Raw genomic sequence first — 18,917 nt, 5'->3', positions numbered from 1 at the left:
AGGTCAGAAAAACCTAGGGGCAGGACAGGAATAAAGATGCAGACCTACTAGAGAATGGACTTGAGGACATGGGGAGGGGGAAGGGTAAGCTGGGACAAAGTGAGAGAGTGGCATGGACATATATACACTACCAAATGTAAAACCGATAGCTAGTGGGAAGCAGCCGCATAGCACAGGGAGATCCACTTAGTGCTTTGTGACCACCTAGAGGGGTGGGATAGGGAGGGTGGGAGGGAGGGAGATGCAAGAGGGAAGAGATATGGGGATATATGTATATGTACAGCTGATTCACTTTGTTATAAAGCAGAAACTAACACACCATTGTAAAGCAATTATATTCCAATAAAAATGTTAAAAAAAAAAAAAAGAATCTGCCTGGCAATGCAGGGGACATCAGTTCGAGTCCTGGTCCAGGAAGATCCCACATGCTGCGGAGCAATTAAGCCCGTGTGCCACAACTACTGAGCCACGTGCCACAACTACTGAAGCCTGTGTGCCTAGAGCCTGTGCTCCTCAACAAGAGAAGCCCGCACACCACAACGAAGAGTGGCCCCTGCTTGGTGCAACTAGAGAAAGCCCACGGACAGCAACAAAGACCCAGTGCAGCCAAAAATAAGTAAATTAAGTAAAATTTTTTAAAAAGCTTAAAAGAAAAGAATCTTTAAAATAAAAAAAAAGAATTATATGGAGTGAATAACATCTCCATATCTTCCAATGTTAACCAAATTAAAAAAACAGTAAAAGTATATGTGATGGTACTCAAATTTGACATATAGTACATGGTACACTAGACCTGAAATTAATGACATTTAAGATTGTAAGTTCCCAGGAGGCATGAACCAACATTATCTTTCTGTGACCAATGTTTAATATTGAATGTATGTACACACCAAATCCAAGCTTCTCAATGACAAGGGTTGGGGGCAGTGACATTGAGTTTTTTAGCAATGACAAGAGACGTATTTTTCAGGTAGGCGGTCATGTATTTCCTTTCCCACTTAGGAACACAATTCCACCATGCTGCTCTTCCAGTGATCATGCTTCTCCTCCAGTGACAGATGTGATCCAGTCTCTATAAGCAGAAATTCTGGTGAAGACCGTTGGTGCGTCAGGATGGCAATTACTGCTGCCCCAGCTCACAATACCGATGAGCTTGTACTGCCCATCCTGGGCACACTGCAGTGGTCCTCCAGAATCTCCCTGCAACCAGCAAAAAGAGAAGTTCATTCTCCTGGCTGCACGATTCATGGCGGACACTAACCCCCAACTGCAGGGGATGATCCGACAGTGTGTAAGTCACTCTCATCTCTGATTTCTGCTCATAATAGCATAGGGAACTACAACCACTGAGGTAGTTGGCTGATGTTACAGATCTCTGAATCAAATCAAAATCTACATTTTCAAGGCAAGGCTGAAAGGAACATTTAGCATAAATTTATTTTATGCTGACAATAGACTGTGCCATGCAGAAAGTTTCAAGCATCTAATATAAATGACTAAATGATGGTTTTGAGTTACGTGAAAGCATCTTTATATTTTCAGTGCTACTGGAAGTAGGTAGTTTGAGCTACCTAATACAGCTATGAAGTTGAACCACAAGAAATCATCATTTTTTTGTGGATCAAAAACAGTTGAAAGTTATCAGTTTCACATAGTTGAACCTAGCAATTGAACAAGTAATTCCTTTTGAGAATAGAATCCACAAAAATATCAAATTGGCAATCACAGTACATCAAATTTAGCAATGTACTTACTCCTCTCACTTTTCATTTTAAAACTACCATACATTTATACCTTTTTATGGTCAGCAAACACCCATTCATGAGACACACTGAGGAGAAAACTCCTGCCCTCATCAATGCAGGCCTTCATTACCATACAGGACGATGATCCTGCAGCCCCTCCGCATATATTGGTATTTTTAATATCCAGTCCCCAGTAGCTTCGACAAGATGTACTACTAATCAGTGGTACCTTTGCCTGCTGCACAGTTTTAGGAAATTCATCTTCTAGTAGAAAAGGAATAAAAACACATAGGCAAATGATATTAAAGGATAAAACAAAAAAAGCCTTATATATACACAGACTCCGAGGGTTAAATCCCACCCATTCGCCCCTCTCAGCACTATAGTGATGCTGTTAGGTGACTTCTAAAAAACTAATATAATCACTCCACAGTGGCTTATACAACAGAAACAATGAAAAACATTTTATGTGGGTTCTTTTGTCTTTAGTATAGTCCTCAGAAGATATAAAAACATCACTTTATGCAAAAAAGACAAAGTTTACACCCAAATCAGTTGTTGATAAAGCAAACAATATACATTTTTTACATATTAAGTCTATACTTTAATTCATTGGTTTCACGACATTCTCATTCTTTTGATTTGACTTCTGCTGAGCAGACATTCTGGTTAAGTGCTGACACTGACTGGAAGCTGACAACTGAAATTGCATTCTAAATAACTAGTTTATTGGATATTTGTAGGTAGTTAATTCATTTGCAGAATAGGGTGTATGTGAGACCAGAGTCATGGGTTTGATCTTTATATGGACTAGAATATCTGCACATAATCTTTCTACCCACTTACCTTTTTTTTTAATTGAAGTATAGTTGAGTGATTCAGTTATTACATATGTATATTTTTTCATATTCTTTTCCATTGTGGTTTATTACAGGATATTGAATATAGTTCCCTGTGCTACACAACAGGACCTTGTCGTCTATCCATTCTACATATAATAGTTTGCATCTGCTAATCCCAACTCCCACTCCAACCCTCCCCTGCCCCCCCTCCCCCTTGGCAACCACAAGTCTGTTCTCTCTGTCTGTGAGTCTGTTTCTGTTTCATAAATAAGTTCATTTGTGTCATATTTTAGAGTCCACATATAAGTGATATCATATCTACCCATTTACCTTTTATACCAGCCTATCATTTCAGAAAAATGCCTCACAGCTTTAAGAATAGGCTCATATATCTTCAAGTATGGGTTTTCAAAATAGAAATATCTACACTGTTGTGAAAACAATTATGTGTGTGAGTGTGTGCATACACAAATATTTATTAGGTAATAACATCACTAGACATTTACCAACACAGTTTTTAAAAGTATCAGTGAACTTGTATTAATGAATATGATGGCCTAAAACCCAACCAGTCACCTTTAGGTCCATTATGAAAAAATTTTTCCACTATCATTCCTATTAAAAATACAGAAAAATTGAAAATGAGTAAACAGTATACTCAGACTTCACATATATTTGTTTGGATTCTAATCTTAGAAGAGGTAATAAAATATACTCACGATGAGGTTCAGTTATTCCCCATCCAGCAGTCATACATTTGGAAAGTAAATTTATTTTATCATCTTTCCCTGGCAAACAGATTGGAGATACAAACTTTCCTAATTAAAAGGATGAGAAAGAAAAACGCAAATATCAGTTAGTCCGTAAGATTCATATTAACATTGTCTATACTGTTTGCTCTTCAGTGATGGCTCTAAAAATACCTACTTTGACCTAACAGTACCCTTTCTAACCCTGTAATTTAATAAGTCTTCCAGAAGATTCCACCTATTATTTACTCAGAGGGGATCATCCCAATATACATGTTACCACTTTGCTCCAGGTATTTCCATATCCTCCTAGGAAAACAGAAACACATGCCCTACACTGAAATGTGGGGCTTCTCATCCATAACCATTTTTTAAAGTGCATCTGTCTTTTTGCCTGTGTGCCTTCAGGACATCACCTTGTTGAATTTGAGATGAGAGTGGAGAAGAATATAATTGTCTTCTTTTTAAGATTTTTATTATTTATTTATTTTTGGCTGTGTCGGGTCTTAGTTGCGGCACGTGGGCTCTTTGTTGTGGCATGCGGGCTTCTCTCTAGTTGTGGCATGTGGGTTTTCTCGGGTTCCAGGGCACATGGGCTCTGTCGTTTGTGGCACGCAGGCTCTCTAGTGGAGGCGCGCAGGCTCAGTAGTTGTGGCACACGGGCTTAGTTGCCCCGTGGCATGTGGGATCTTAGTTTCCGGACCAGGGGTTGAACCCGCGTCCCCTGCATTGTAAGGTGGATTCTTTACCACTGGACCACCAGGGAAGTCCCTATAATTGTCTTCTTTTTTCAACTATGTTATATGAAGAACGGGGAAAAACACGTAGCAATTTAACTGTTAAAGTATTCTTACAGCTAAAAAGTATTTTTATATCTAATTCTATCTTCACAGGTTATTATAAAATATATTGATACATTATACATTTACATTTTTTCTTATCACCAAAATCTGTGTATATATAAATATTGTGGGTTTGTGTGTCTGTGTGTATATATGCCCCCCACACACACACACACACTGAATGCAGTGCTCTTGTGTTTGTTTTCCCTTTTTCCCAGGCTATATAACTTCATTTTCATCCAGATTTTTACATACTTAAATGCGTCAGCATATCTGCTGTCATAGGCCGTTTATATCAATGATATGTTCTTTATTTTTACTGCTATCTCTTAATAAAATTACATAAAACTGTTTGTAACTTGTCTATTCTTTTCCTACTCATCTCTCTACGCGTGTGCCAAATCTTATGTTATTCTGCCTTCATAGATAATCATTGCTCTATCGTATCTTCTCCCAAATTTCCTTGAGCTAAATAACATTTTCCTACTAACAACATATTTTTTTAATCAGCCATTTTTCTTATTCTGATATTCTTCATTTACTAGCTTATGATCATGCCATTTACATGGCATCATTATTACATCATTCTTTTTAATAGCATATAGTATTCAGGTAATGAATGTACCTCGATTTATTAAATCCCATTGGAAAACATTTAGACTTTTAATTTTTTCCCTTATAAGCTGCATCAAGTTTCTGAGATCATGCATCTGTGCATTTGTGCCAGTATTCCTGGACGATTGAGTTGCTGGACCACAAGGCACACACTTTAAAAACTGACAGATATTGCCAGATTGCATCATTTGGCAGGATGGAGGAGGGGGATGTATTGACTTGTACTCCACATCCAGCTGTGTTTATAACTTAGAAATACATCAAGAGTCTTGAAAACAGTTATGCCCTAAATCCAGCATTTCTGCTTCCGAGAAATTTATCTTAAGGCAGTCATAGACCTGGAAAAATGTACACATAAGGATAGTCAATCCAGCATTATTTAAATTAAAAAAAAGGAAACAACCTTTACACAAATGTTCGTGGGAGCTTTATTTGTAATATCTAAAAGCTAGAAACCACCCAGATATTCTTCAACAAATGAATGGTTAAACGTTACGAGTGGTTAAACATTCATACTGTGAACACTACTCAGCTATTAAAAGGAATGCACTACTGATACCTGCAACCACATAAATGAAGCTCCAGGATGTTATGCCCAGGAAAAAAGTCAATCACAAAAGGTTACATATTATATAATTCCATTTATGTAACACTCTTGAATTGACAAAATTATAAAAACAGAACCGATTTGTGGTTGACGGAAGTCTGGGTGGGGAGGGTGGAGTGGGGAGGAAGGAAATAGGTGTGGCTATAAAGGGGCAACAGTATCGATCCTTACTGTGACAAAAATGTTCTGTATCTCAACTATATCAATGTCAAATCCTGCAAGATGTTACTATTCGTGAAAACCAGGTTAAAAAGTACTTTGGTTTCTCTGTACCATTCCCTATAACTGCATGTGAATCTACAGTTATCTCAGCATTGAAAGTTTAACTAAAAATAAATTTAAGAAGCAGGATAAAGAGACAAAATACTGATGTCAGAGCTCCAATCCTGAGATTGTAATTAATTGTTCCAAAATGTATCTGGGCTGATAGTTTTGTTTGTTTTGTTTTTAAAGCAACTCAGAGGATGATAATGCGTAGTCAAGGTTAAGAAGCACTGTTCTAAATGCTCTCACTGACTCAGTTTTAAAAGCATGAAAAGCAAATGGTAGATTGAACCATGATTGGGGGTTTGTAGGATGAATGCACCGAAAAGACATACAAGGGGAGGTCTATAGGCAGAAACAGAGGAGAGAACTGGAGCAAAGGAAGAAAACTGTCCCAGAACCCTGTGATGTCATGGAAAGGCTTGGGTGTGAAAGTGGGAACTATCCACAGATCTTAGTTACATTCCCCCCAATACACCTTTCCACTGAATGCTCACCTGTGCTAAGTAGGTAGGTGGGTTACTGCCATTCCCTTTCTACAAACAATAAAGCTAAGGTCACAGAAGTTACATAACATGCCCAAGATCACATGGCTACTTCCTGACAGAGCCAGGATTAACAATGCCTCAGTTTCACTTAGCTTTGGCTTAAGTAAACATTTTTTTAAAAACCAAGATTTTACTAAGTTATGAAGGCACAGAAAATTAAACATCTGGTGGTTCAAACTGATGTTCTAAGTATTTGGGATAACCTCATAGAACATAAAGAGTCTCAGGAGAATATATAGGACAAAGTTAAAAACATACTTCTCTGAAATCTTCTCTAGACCTCTGTCAATTAAATACACATAACAGTAAAATGTTTATGCAGATACTTCAGCTTTTAGAGAAAGTATCTTAGAATGTAAGAAAATTTTAAAATAATTATTTAACTTCAAAAGTACATACAGCACTTCTAAGCAAGATGGAAGATAAAAGTTTCAAAATATGGAAAAGAGTTATCCATACTGACCTAGTTCAACAGGGTTTTCCAGATGCAGCAAGCATATATCATCATTGGGAGGAAATTGTGTGAAGCTGGGGTGAGTATATACAGCTTTCACGGGTATCAAATCTCTGTCTCGTGTGTTCCACAAGTAACTTCTTCCTATTACCAGGTTGTCTGTGACAGTACTTGTCATAAGAAAAGAGAGTGAGGAAATAGATACCACTTTTAATGAGGCCATCACTTTTCAGAATTACTAAGAATGTATTCTTTAACATTTTTTTTGCTTCTATACTCCAGTTATATTATTGCCCAAATCTAGTCCCCAAAACTTTCTTTAAAATTTTTAATCTACATTAATATCCTTATTATCCTGAATTCTTAGAAAATGGGAGTTTCTGATTAATTCAATCCTTGATAAAATGTTTAAAGCATCTACTTTCTTGCCTTCATAACATCAAATAAAATGATTTAGTACAATATATTTTTGACAATTAAGATTCATGATGCCTCAAGATAATGATTTTATGTATTATAATCATTATGCATTATATGATGTACTTATGTGATGGTCACTGAAACTATCCTGAAAGTTATAGTGACTCTTCTCCCTAATACGATGTTTCTCAAAGAAATGTCTAGGGACCACATGCATTAAATCTGGCATGTGTATTAAGAATGCAGAATCCCAGACATAACTCAGCAAATCAAATTTCAGGATTAATATTCTAAGATTCTGTTTATAGCAAACTCCCCAGGTAAGTTTAAGCACATGAAAGTCTGAAAACTGCCCTAATAAGGATGCCTTCTTGTGATTTAGCTATATCAAAAGTAAGACTTGGGGAATACTAAAGAAATTGAGTTTTTGGTTCATTGAAGCTTCCTGCTCACCATGTTATTTGAGCAGATGCTTTCATTATAAAGCCAATTTTAGAGACCCTGAAAATGTCATATCTACTCATTCAGCTATGGGACATTGTATGACAGTGTTAACTGTCTCACTACTTCTGGGAGATAATATTAAAAACGTCAAGCTAAGACTCCTTTGAGGAAGGAGTTTTCAGATATTTCCATATTACATTGAGACCAAGATTCAGATAAAGTCAAAGAAAAAAAAAAGTTCCTTTAAAGGACATTCTTTAAAATTCTTTGAAACTTTACATATTTATTTCAGGGTTGGGTTTGATCATCAGACAGTCCATAGAGGAGAGCAAGGAGGAAAGGAAGCCACATTTGAGCAGCCCCTCGGCTCTGGGCACCATGCTGAGAGACTGATGCAAAAATGTTGAGACATCATTACCTTCATTTTTATGGATGGGCGGGTGTTGTTAGTTACTTATTAATTAAATTATACCTAGAGGCAGGAAGCTGCTTTTAAAATTAAAAGCTATTAGTAGTAAGTGTATTAGTGAAGCACAGAAAATTTCATAAACCTAACACGTTCATTCATTTGCAAGATGGGGACTGTATCAGTGGGAGCTGATGCTTAATGTTTCTTGTGACATGGGGAGAACAGAAGGAGTGCACCCGCTGTGGACCCTCAAATAGCTCTGCACCGCCCTGCTGTCCCCAACCCTGCACCACTTGGGCACACACCTGAAGTTGCAGTGTGCCGCTGTCAGGACCCACTGTCTCCCAATCAGAGCACCTCCACAGTAATGCTGTCCTTGGTGCTGCAGACTGACCAGCCAGGGCCACGACATCGCAGGGGCGGCACGGCCACCAACCACCCTGGGCTTCCCAAGCTTGGCTGGCAACACGTTTGTATTCCTCTCAGATCCTTCCATGAGAAATGGGTCAACAACAGGAATTCCACATTTGTCTTGGGCTGGCTGTCTTCTGGTATTGTTTTCTACTGTTAGCCCTTAGAAAAGTAACAACAAAACATCAGATAGCAATACTTGTGAAAGTCTATTAAAATCTCAGAATGGAGGCATTTACTTCTTTTGTAGGTTCAAAACTAGGATTCTTTGCAAGAGATGAGACTCATCTTTTCTTCCATTGCTTTTAAATGAGTAAAAATCAATAGTTAACTAAAGCATTAATATATACGTCTTTAGACGAATCAGAACACAAATCAATTTTTAAAAAAGTATTGCACTTAATCATGAAATTACTGGAAATTGTTCTTTCTGTGGCATCGTTTGTGTTACCCAGTATAACATACCTAGACACATCAAAATACTTCAAAATAAAATGTTTATATAAAGGAAAAGCATGGGGGAAATTTCTACCAATGTGTTTACTCCATTCTCAGATTTATAAAGAAATTTACCAGGGAATAACAAGAGACTTAAATATAAAGAAAATTAAGCCTCTCCATAGCCATATAATTTCAGAATGATAAGATATGATCACTTGTGAATTCTTTACTTGAGATTTTTTTTTTACACTAGAAATCTATTTAAAACAAAAAGTTTCTAGCATAGTGGATTTGTGTTTATTCAATCCTTATGTCAAAACTCATTTCTAATTTCTTTTCAGATATGTATAACACATGGATTCCCTCTTCCTTTTACATACATATGCCTAAAAAATATGCAGACTCTTCAGAATTAAGATTATCCTAGATTTTAGGGAGAAAAAACCCACAAAAGGTATTTACTCAAACATGTTTTTAGTGCATTAAGGTTTACTGCATTACTGCATGTTTTTTATTGCATTTGTAATCCACATTATATGTAGTAACTCAGACTTTTGGGCTGTTTGTACACATGTATAACAGCAATATTTTATTAGTATTCAACTTACTTTAAAATACTTAAAAAATGAGGCTAAATATTTTTACTGAGAATAAAGGGTCAGTTTAGAGATATAGTGATGAAAGACAAAAGCAATGGACACAGAAGAAGGGTCAATTGGGCGAGCATCCCTTTAACAATTAAAAATCACACCTATAGGGTGATGTGGTTCAGTAGTCTACAGCTCAAATCCAGGACTCTTAGGAGAGCCCATTCATTCCACTATCCTAGGAAAGATAGAGCGACATCAAAAAGAACTTTGCATTCACACGGATTAAATTCTTCCTGCAATTACACTCCAATCAAGAAAATCTCCTAATAATAGATTCATTAGGTTTCTTAGTCTTAAGCACAACTAATGGAATTCTAGCTTAAAATTAGATAGGATAAGTAGATAAAAATCAGCACATTTGTTTCTATTTTATGCAGAGAAGTTAGTATAGGTTCAGCTAAAATATTCCTTTTGAGGGCTCTTCATGGGGGTGGGGAGGCAGTTACTTAATAAAAAATATGTTAACAGAGACATGGAAACACACTGAACTCTACCCTTGTTTCAGCCTGAATGGCCCCAGTGGATCTTTTAAATAGCAACTGACTGACTTTTATGTTTATCATTATTTCTTAAATAAAAATAACATACACACATATAGACACATACTCACCCCAATTAACCTTATTACCTCACATGATCTACCTGAACCACCAAACTCTCATGCCTTAAGGAATGGTTGGAAATGAAGTTATCCTATTTTTAGTATTAGAGCAAGGTGACTGACTACCAGTGACTCCTAAATCAGTGGGCCCCAGGTTCTACTTTAAGGCATATATGATACCTGCTTTAATAAATGTTTTAAAACAATTTCTTACCATTAATAGGCAGTTGGATCCCAATACTGCTTTTCTGTGATTGCTTCTGAGTCATATCTTCCAAAATAAGTTTAAAACCTCTTCCTCCCACAGATTCATCAGTCTTAAAATTCACAGTTAGGTAAGCACCACTGGATATCAAGACAAATTCTTTCTTGGAGCCACATAAATGAGCTGCAATGCGAGATATACTCGATAATTAAAATACTTTTCCTGTGTAGTTACATAGGTAAAGGAGGGAGAAGAGAGAGAGGGGACATTAAATTCCAAACAAATCTTGACAAAGGAATGATTATCAATAATGTAAGATCAAGATTTGTGGGATGAAATTCATGATTTGATTGAAACGATAAAAGGGTATAGATTTTAAAAGATAAAGGGAAAAGACTGGGCTAGCAATTGCTTTGGAAATGATATATAATTATATGGCAATCTTTGGTCATAAAGATAGGTAGAGGCATTTCGATGAAGATAAATGGACAGAGAAATAGAAGTAATGGAACAGCACGATGGACCAAAAATTTGCATACTCCCAAAGTTCATATGTAGAAACCCTAATCCCCAATGTGATGGTAGTAGGTGAGGCCTTTGAGACGTGATTTGATTATGAGGGTGGAGCCTTATAAACCCTTATAAAAGAGACCCCAGAGAGCTCTCAAACCACCCCCCCCCAGCTTTTTTTTTGCCATGTGAGGATATAGCAAGAAGATGGCTATGAACAAGGAAGCAAGCCCTCACCAGACACCAAATCTTGGACTTCTAGTCTTCAGAACTGTGAGAAATAAATGTTTGTTATTTAAGCTACCCAAACTATGGCATTTTTGTTATAGTAGCCAAAACTGACTAAGACACACAGGCTGCCTAAATACAGACTAATGATGATCCTTTCCTAATTCAGAAACACAAAAGTTGTCACAAAGATGGTCCTGATAGTGAGAGGCCATTTGCTGTAATTTATCTGTACAGGCTGTAACTTAAATTATCTCAAGATAAAACAATGATACACTACTGATTTCTCTTAAAGATAATGTTATCTAAGAAATCTGAGAAAGATGGGGAATAGGGCAATAGTTAATCTCTACATCATTCTTAATGCTCAGAGAATCTGGTGAATTGGATGTGATGGGGTACTTTTGGGATGCACCATGTCAAGTAAAGGCATTCTGCATAGAGTCAGCTAACACTCTGGAAGTTTTAAAATAATGGAAATGGGAAAATGTTACTCTCTTTTTCAAAAAGGAGATTGGGAGTTGGCAGAGGGGGATGCGTAGGAGACAGAGAAAAACAAGGAGGCTAGAGGATTTCCAAAGTCTTGTATCAGTGAAGTAGTGTAGCTTAGTCCTTACAGGCTCAGATTCTATATCCAAACTACTGGTTTGGGCTAGTTCTGCCATTTATTAGCTATGTAGCCCTAGGCAAGTTATTTAACCTATCTCTCTGCCTCAATTTTCTCATCTGTATAATGGAGATTAAAAAAATACATGGAATTATATGAAGTTATATTTATGAAGCATTATAAGTGTTTGTTAAATAAAAATAAACCTCAGCAAAATTTTACAGCAAATTATTAGACAGATGGGTTTTGAACACTTGAAGAAGGAATCAGTGGTCACGAGCAACCAGCATGTGTTCCTTTACATGCCATATTAAATTAACCTAATTTAATTTTTGGAAAGAGTTAATTAGATGGTGGCTAGGGAGAATGAGATAAACTTAATCTTGATTTCAGTGAAGCACTTAATAGAGTACTTTATGATGTCCCTGTGAACAGATATAAAATGTAAGTGGATAATTATATGACTAGGAAGTTTCACAGCTGATTAAATAACCATACAATGTTAACCTGAAGGGAAGGTCTTAATGGTATGAAAATGGTTCTATCCTTGGTTTTGCGAAGTACAGTATTTCTATTAATGGCTTAGATAGAAATGCAGATAACACATTTACAAAATGTGTAGGTTTAAGATGGGTGGCTGAATGAGAAGTAAGGAACTAGGTTAAATATAGAATCTTAGTGATAATTTAGTTCAATGTTTCATATAACATGGAGTTTCTTCTTTTTTAAATTTTTTTTAAATTTATTTATTTTTGGCTGCGTTGGGTCTTCGTTGCTGTGTGCAGGCTTTCTCTAGTTGCCGTGAGCGGGCTTCTCATTGCAATGGCTTCTCTTGTTGTGGAGCACAGGCTCTAGGCACGTGGGCTTCAGTAGTTGTGGCATACGGGCTTCAGTAGTTGTGGCTCGCAGGCTCTAGAGCGCAGGCTCAGTAGTTGTGGCACACAAGCCTAGTTGCTCTGTGGCATGTAGGATCTGCCCCGGACCAGGGATTGAACCCGTGTCCCCTGCATTGGCAGGCGGATTCTTAACCACTGTGCCACCAGGGAAGCCCCTAACACGGAGTTCCTTCTAAAATACCCTTGGACATATGAAACCTGGATTTGAAGATATTACATGTAACTTATGAGCATTTTCTCTTTTTGAACAGTTCTAATTGCTTGACAGTTCTTGCTCATGTTGAATCAAAAGGCATCAGTATGGGCTTCCCTGGTGGCGCAGTGGTTGAGAGTCCGCCTGCCGATGCAGGGGACACGGGTTCGTGCCCTGGTCCGGGAGGATCCCACATGCCGCGGAGCAGCTGGGCCCATGAGCCATGGCCGCTGAGCCTGCGCGTCTGGAGCCTGTGCTCCGCAACGGGAGAGGCCACAACAGTGAGAGGCCCGCGAACAGCAAACAAAAAAAAAAGGCATCAGTGTAATGATGGCCACATGGTTAGTGGACTGGCCAAGGATATAAGTGTTTGAATCAGAGTGCTTGGGCTTTAATCCAACTTTCTCTACTTACTAGTTATGTCACTGGAGGCAAGTTACTCAATATATTTGTGTTTCCTTATATTTAAAATGAGGATAATGTAACCTACCTCCATATGACTATTAAGATTAAGAGTTATAAGTTCTTAAGACTATGCCTGAATAATGGTAAACATTCAATAACTATTAGATATTACTAGGCAGAACAAGCTTCATACCTGGCCTGAGAGTCTCTATGAGAATTCCATAAATATTTGAAGGGGAGAAATTATGAACCTTCTCTCTTCTCCAAGATAAACATGCCCAGGTGTCCACACCCTTCAGCATCCTGGCCATTATGTTCTGTGTTCCAGTTTGTTAATGTTCCTTAAAATTGTTGCTTGACCAAGGATGATATCTAATAGCCAGTGTGGCAGGAGCAACAGCCAGACAGACTGGACATTGACTATGACGATTTGTAAGACTGAGCTAGTGAATGCCAGCTCAGTGCCAACCCTAAATTTGACCACACAAGGGAACTTATTTCTTTTATCTTATCATTCTTTACCAACACTGCTCTGAAATTCTGTAATCATTTGAGATTTCTGAAATTTTGATTTCAAACATCCTACTTTCTAAATCACCACTCCTATCTATCCTAATCCATTAGTATTTCCCTGCTGTAATTGTTTGCTCTCTCCATGACCTTCTCGCCATTAATCCCATAAACTTTCTATATCCATCACCCTCTAAGAAAGTGAGAAATTTTGCTGTCAGAAGCAGAGAAATGGGGCAACAGCTAAATTTCTTGTTCTGTTTTGTTTTGAATTATGGGTAATACTAGAATGTGTTTGCAACTGATGAGAATGATAGAGGAGATTGATGAAGTCAGAGAATGAATAACTTAAGGAAACTTATAAGAAGCTGACAACTCTCAAATTTATATCTCAAGCGCAAACTTTAAGAGTTCTGCTTCTAGCTCCCTGTTGCTAACTCAACCTAGATGTATCATGTCATTAAAAATTTAACATGGCTAGATCTCTCCCCACAAATCTATTTCTCCCTCTAGTATTTCCCATCTCTGTAAATGCCACCACCTCCAAAAACCTCATACCATAACTTAGGAGCCATCCTTGATCTGCAGATTTAATGCCACATTCAATCCATCAAGAAATCCTATCAGTTCTATCTCCAGATCTGTCCACGTCACTTGTACTCCTTTGTTGCCATCTTCTTTCAAGGCAACATTATCTATTACCTAAAACAGTACTAATAGAACATTCTGCAATGATGTAAAGTTTAATATGAGTGCTGTCCAGTATGGTAAACTACATGTAGCAATTGAGCACTTGAAGTATGGCTAATACCACATTTCATTTCATTTTAACTAATTTGAATTTAAATGACAACATGGATTAGACATGGATTATAACATGGATTAGTGTAGGTCTAGATTACCATGATAGCCTCATAGCTGCAGACATAATTCACCCTGTCACCCTAAAATCCACTCCCAACATGGCAGTCATAGCAGCCCTCAACTTACTCCCCTGTCAAAAACCTTTAATGACCTCCCATTGGATTGGCATAAAATCCAAACTCCTTACCATAACCTGAGCTGCACAACTAGGCAAAGCCTCCATCTTCTACAACCTCACCTCATTCCTGTCTGTACTCACTCAATCTCCAGCAACTCTGACCTCTGACAGTTTCCCAAGTTACCAAGCTCTTCCCACCTGCAAGGCCATTTTCTCACTTATTTTTTCATCAAATATTTACTAAGTGTTAGGAGTGCTCTAGACACTGGAGATACAGCAGTGAACAAGAGACTAAGTTCTGCTCTCAGGAAATTTTCATTCTGGTGGAGGGAAACAGATTCTAAACAAATAAATATTGATATATACGCTGCCAGGTCATGATAAATGCCAAGAAGGAAAAGTGGAGGAGGGTTATTTAGATTGTGTGATAGAAGAGGCCTTAGATTAGGTAACATTTGAACAGACACCTGAATGAACTGAGGAAGTGAACCTTGAAGTCACCTTGGGGCCAAGCAGGAATATGGTCGGTTAGTCTGAGGAAGAATAAAGAAGCCAGTGTGCCTGGTTTTGGGTGAAGGAGAGGGAGAATGGTAGGAGGTAAGGTCAGATAGGTACTAGACACCTTGGCACCTGCTATTCTGGCCTTGCCTGGCTGTTTCCTTTTCATTCTTTGAATCTTCTGTGACCATATTAACTAAAGCAACTGTTTACCCACTATTATTCCATACTTCTGCTGCAACTTATTTCCTTCAGATTACGTTGACAATCAATAATTATTTGATTGTTATTTATTGTTAAATACTGCTACTAGTTTTCTTCTTCTTTATCATCTGTCTTCCCAAAAGAAGGTGGCAGTGATCATTTCTGAATTGTCTACCATTGTTTCTTCAAGGTGCCTATCACATTAGAAAATGCTCAGTCATGAATGAATTTAACCTGTACGTTTAATATGGTGTTTACTGGTTACTGATGTTTACCTTCATGGGGTAAATGGAAGGAGGAAGACCAGATGAATGTTAATTTTGCTAAGTTCTTTTCATTAAAATATTATAAAAGCATTGCAATGAAGACAACTTGGAGGCTGTGTACCACTCCATTTACATTCACAGAAATAATTAAAAACTAGCTAAAAACTGATAAATTCTATTTAGGTGAGCAAAAAGATTTAGTAAGAAAAGATAACTAAGAGAATATAGACAATGTGGTTCCACATATGGGCTAGCCCTTCTAACTAGCTGGGAGAGTAGCAATGGGGCTCAGTGTTCAACAGTTTAACAATGCTTATAGAAATTGCATATTTCACTGAACTAAAACTATGTAAGTACATAAAAGTATATGAAATAAAACTGTATAAACTAGCAAACTAGTGATAGTGTCCTCACTTTTATATAGAATTATATAAGCTAATTATAGAAATATTAGTTGTCTCATTTGTAATCTTTTGACACCCATGAATTTTTGATTAATCAGAACTTTTAAAGAGGAATAATGTTGTCAGGTTGAGGAATACTAAAGAGTGAGAAAGAGAAATGCAGCCCTGACATCCAAGAACTGGTCCAACACTCACAGCTGGACTGTGTTCTCGTGTTGGACATAAACAATCTCACAGGACATCAACATCAGACAAGACTCTGAATCTATGATAAAATGAGACAAAAACAAGGCCATCTGTAACCAACAAAAATATCAAACATTGACCTCTCATGGCTGAAATGAGAGCTTGCTACGTCTTTACCAATTACAGTTTTATCCTTACTCTAGTCAGGGCTCCCTATGATTGATACACCCAATCATAAAATTGCCCCACTTCCTGCAAGCAATCTAGAGCAAAGTCCACTTCTCTAGACCTTCTCCAAAATTACCCAACCAAAGCCTAAGTACTGTAATAGGTTCTCTCTACCACCCTTTTAACAACGCATGGTTTTCCAGGATATGTGTTTTCCCTCTCCACAATGAATAATAAATCTAACTTGTTCAACTCCAGGTATGTTCCAAGGGTCTCTGGTTGAAAGGCATTCACAAGAGTTAGGGTTGTATGGTTGGATGCTATAGACACCTCATATTAATCTTATGGAGAACTGATAGCTTGATATTTTGTTATCTCCTCCGCCTCCATACTCTCAATTGCTTTAGAATCCTTGGCAGGAACCAAACTCGTTGATAAGAAAAAATTTAGATAACTTTGGAATTTCAAAGCACATTGCTGAACTTACTGGAGTTATAAATCCTAGAATATCATAGGAGTGGTTAAGGTCCCTGGAAAAAGATAGCATCAAAACTCTCCTCTTGGGGCTTCCCTGGTGGCTCAGTGGTTGAGAGACTGTGCCCTGGTCTGGGAAGATCCCACATGCCACGGAGCGGCTGGGCCCGTGAGCCATGGCCGCTGAGCCTGCGCGTCCGGAGCCTGTGCTCCGCAACGGGAGAGGCCACAACAGTGAGAGGCCTGCGTACCACAAAAACAAACAAACAAACAAACTCTCCTCTTGGGGCTTCTGTGGTGGCGCAGTGGTTAAGAGTCCACCTGCCAATGCAGGGGACACGGGTTTGAGCCCTGGTCCAGTAAGATCCCACATGGAGCAACTAAGCCCGTGCACCGCAACTACTGAACCTGCACCCTAGAGCCCATGAGCCACAACTACTGAGCCCGTATGCCACAACTACTGAAGCTCGCATGCCTAGAGCCCGTGCTCTGCAACGGGAGAAGCCACCGCAATGAGAAGCCCATACACCACAACAAAGAGTAGCCCTGCTCGCTGCAACTAGAGAAAAGCCCCCGCACAGCAACGAAGACCCAACACAGCCAAAAATTAAATAAATAAATAAATTTATAAAAATTTAAAAAAAAAACAAAAAACCTCTCCTCTTGCCCTTTGTGATAGGTGGATTGTAATGGTGTCCTGATTGGCAGAACTGGTTGGAGATTGGAGAAGGTGATACAATATTGAATTACAAAATCTTTGGAAAAGTTCCCTCTATGAGTCAGTCTTAGAACAAGATATTGCCTGACATCCAAACATGGTAGACACCATGTGGTCAATAAATTTCCAAAGATTATTCAAGTTAATTGACCTTTACCTTTTAATAATTTACGCTGGGTCTAACCACCTTTACTGTGAGGATGAAACCTGAGTAAACAAATTTCAAAAAGTTACCTAAAAATGAAGTTTAGGAAATAAAACCTCTTAAAACATATGACCTCCTGAGAAAAACAAAATTAGTGTGCTCCCTAATGGTAAAATGAGATAGGAATCACTGGATGAAATCAAAAAGAGCTGGAGGGGCTTCCCTGGTGGCACAGTGGTTGAGAGTCCGCCTGCTGATGCAGGGGACGCGGGTTCGTGCCCCGGTCCGGGAGGATCCCGCGTGCCGCGGAGCAGCTGGGCCCGTGGGCCATGGCCGCAGAGCCTGCGCGTCCGGAGCCTGTGCTCCGCGGCGGGAGAGGCCACAACGGTGAGAGGCCCGCGTGCCGCAGGGAAAAAAAAAAAGAGCTGGAGTTAAAGGTCAAGATCCAGTGAGTACAGCCTCATGCTCATCCCATTGTGTTCAATAATACTCAGGATTCTGATGAAGGATCTGATGAAGAATCAGTGACAACAAATGATATCATTCTAAAGGCAAATATAGGTCATGGTTTCCATATATATGATTATATAAATGCTTATATGAATGCCACTCAGTGCAGGACATTTAAGAAAGTTCAGTTTACCAAGTAATCTTGATTGCTGATCTGGTCCGTCATAAATATTGAAGTAATCCCATTCACAGTTCCAAGATTCTTCTGTTATAAAGCCTTTAATCACTGCTTTCATTTTATTTCCTGACATAGAATAAAAAGTCCAAGTGCAGTTCAGCATGTTAGGATAAGTGTTAGGATAATTGGGAGATGTGATCTCAATAGAGCTAACTGGAATCAAATCCAATACTGGACATCCTTGAGGCAAAAAGAAAAAAAAAAAACATTTAATGCAATAATGAAGGATCTAGTTTTAATGTCTACAACTAGGTCATTAAAACCTAAACTATAGTGTACTTTTATAAAGTTCTATCACTATTTTTTTTTGCTTCCATAGCTTCTTATATGGTGACCCAGGGTTTAAATGACTTGTTTTGAAAAACTGACACCTCCCAAAAGAAGACAGGTTAAAGTTCTTTGACTTTAATTCACAAACTGTGAACCACTAAGTCAACCATATCTACATTTCAATGTAGTTTTGTTGCTCATTTTTAGCACACAATCTTCTAAATCCCCGAGTAAATTAAACACTCCTAAAATTCAGCCTACACTTCAAATTACAATCATTTATTTGGTAGGGAAATTTGGATTACTCTCAGATAGTTG

The 18,917-nt window shown here is 38.1% G+C and overlaps 1 protein-coding gene across 1 annotated transcript in view; it reads right to left on the bottom strand.

Annotated features, from left to right (window-relative positions):
- Positions 1–775: 775 nt before the first annotated feature.
- Positions 776–18,917, bottom strand: part of OVCH1 (ovochymase 1) — a 76,527-nt gene continuing 58,385 nt past the window's right edge. Inside the window, exons 24-30 of the mRNA XM_030830382.2 lie at positions 18,285–18,509; positions 10,257–10,430; positions 8,245–8,512; positions 6,676–6,836; positions 3,307–3,405; positions 1,876–2,009; positions 776–1,200 (exon numbers count right to left, since the gene is read on the bottom strand). Of these exons, the coding sequence (XP_030686242.2) occupies positions 1,036–1,200; positions 1,876–2,009; positions 3,307–3,405; positions 6,676–6,836; positions 8,245–8,512; positions 10,257–10,430; positions 18,285–18,509 (1,226 nt within the window). The 3' untranslated portion in view covers positions 776–1,035. The remainder of the gene's footprint in view (positions 1,201–1,875; positions 2,010–3,306; positions 3,406–6,675; positions 6,837–8,244; positions 8,513–10,256; positions 10,431–18,284; positions 18,510–18,917) is intronic.

Source organism: Globicephala melas, chromosome 10 (assembly GCF_963455315.2).
Source record: "Globicephala melas chromosome 10, mGloMel1.2, whole genome shotgun sequence".
In the NCBI taxonomy this organism is placed as follows: Eukaryota; Metazoa; Chordata; class Mammalia; order Artiodactyla; family Delphinidae; genus Globicephala; species Globicephala melas.
This window is presented reverse-complemented; position numbering and strand designations above follow the sequence as displayed.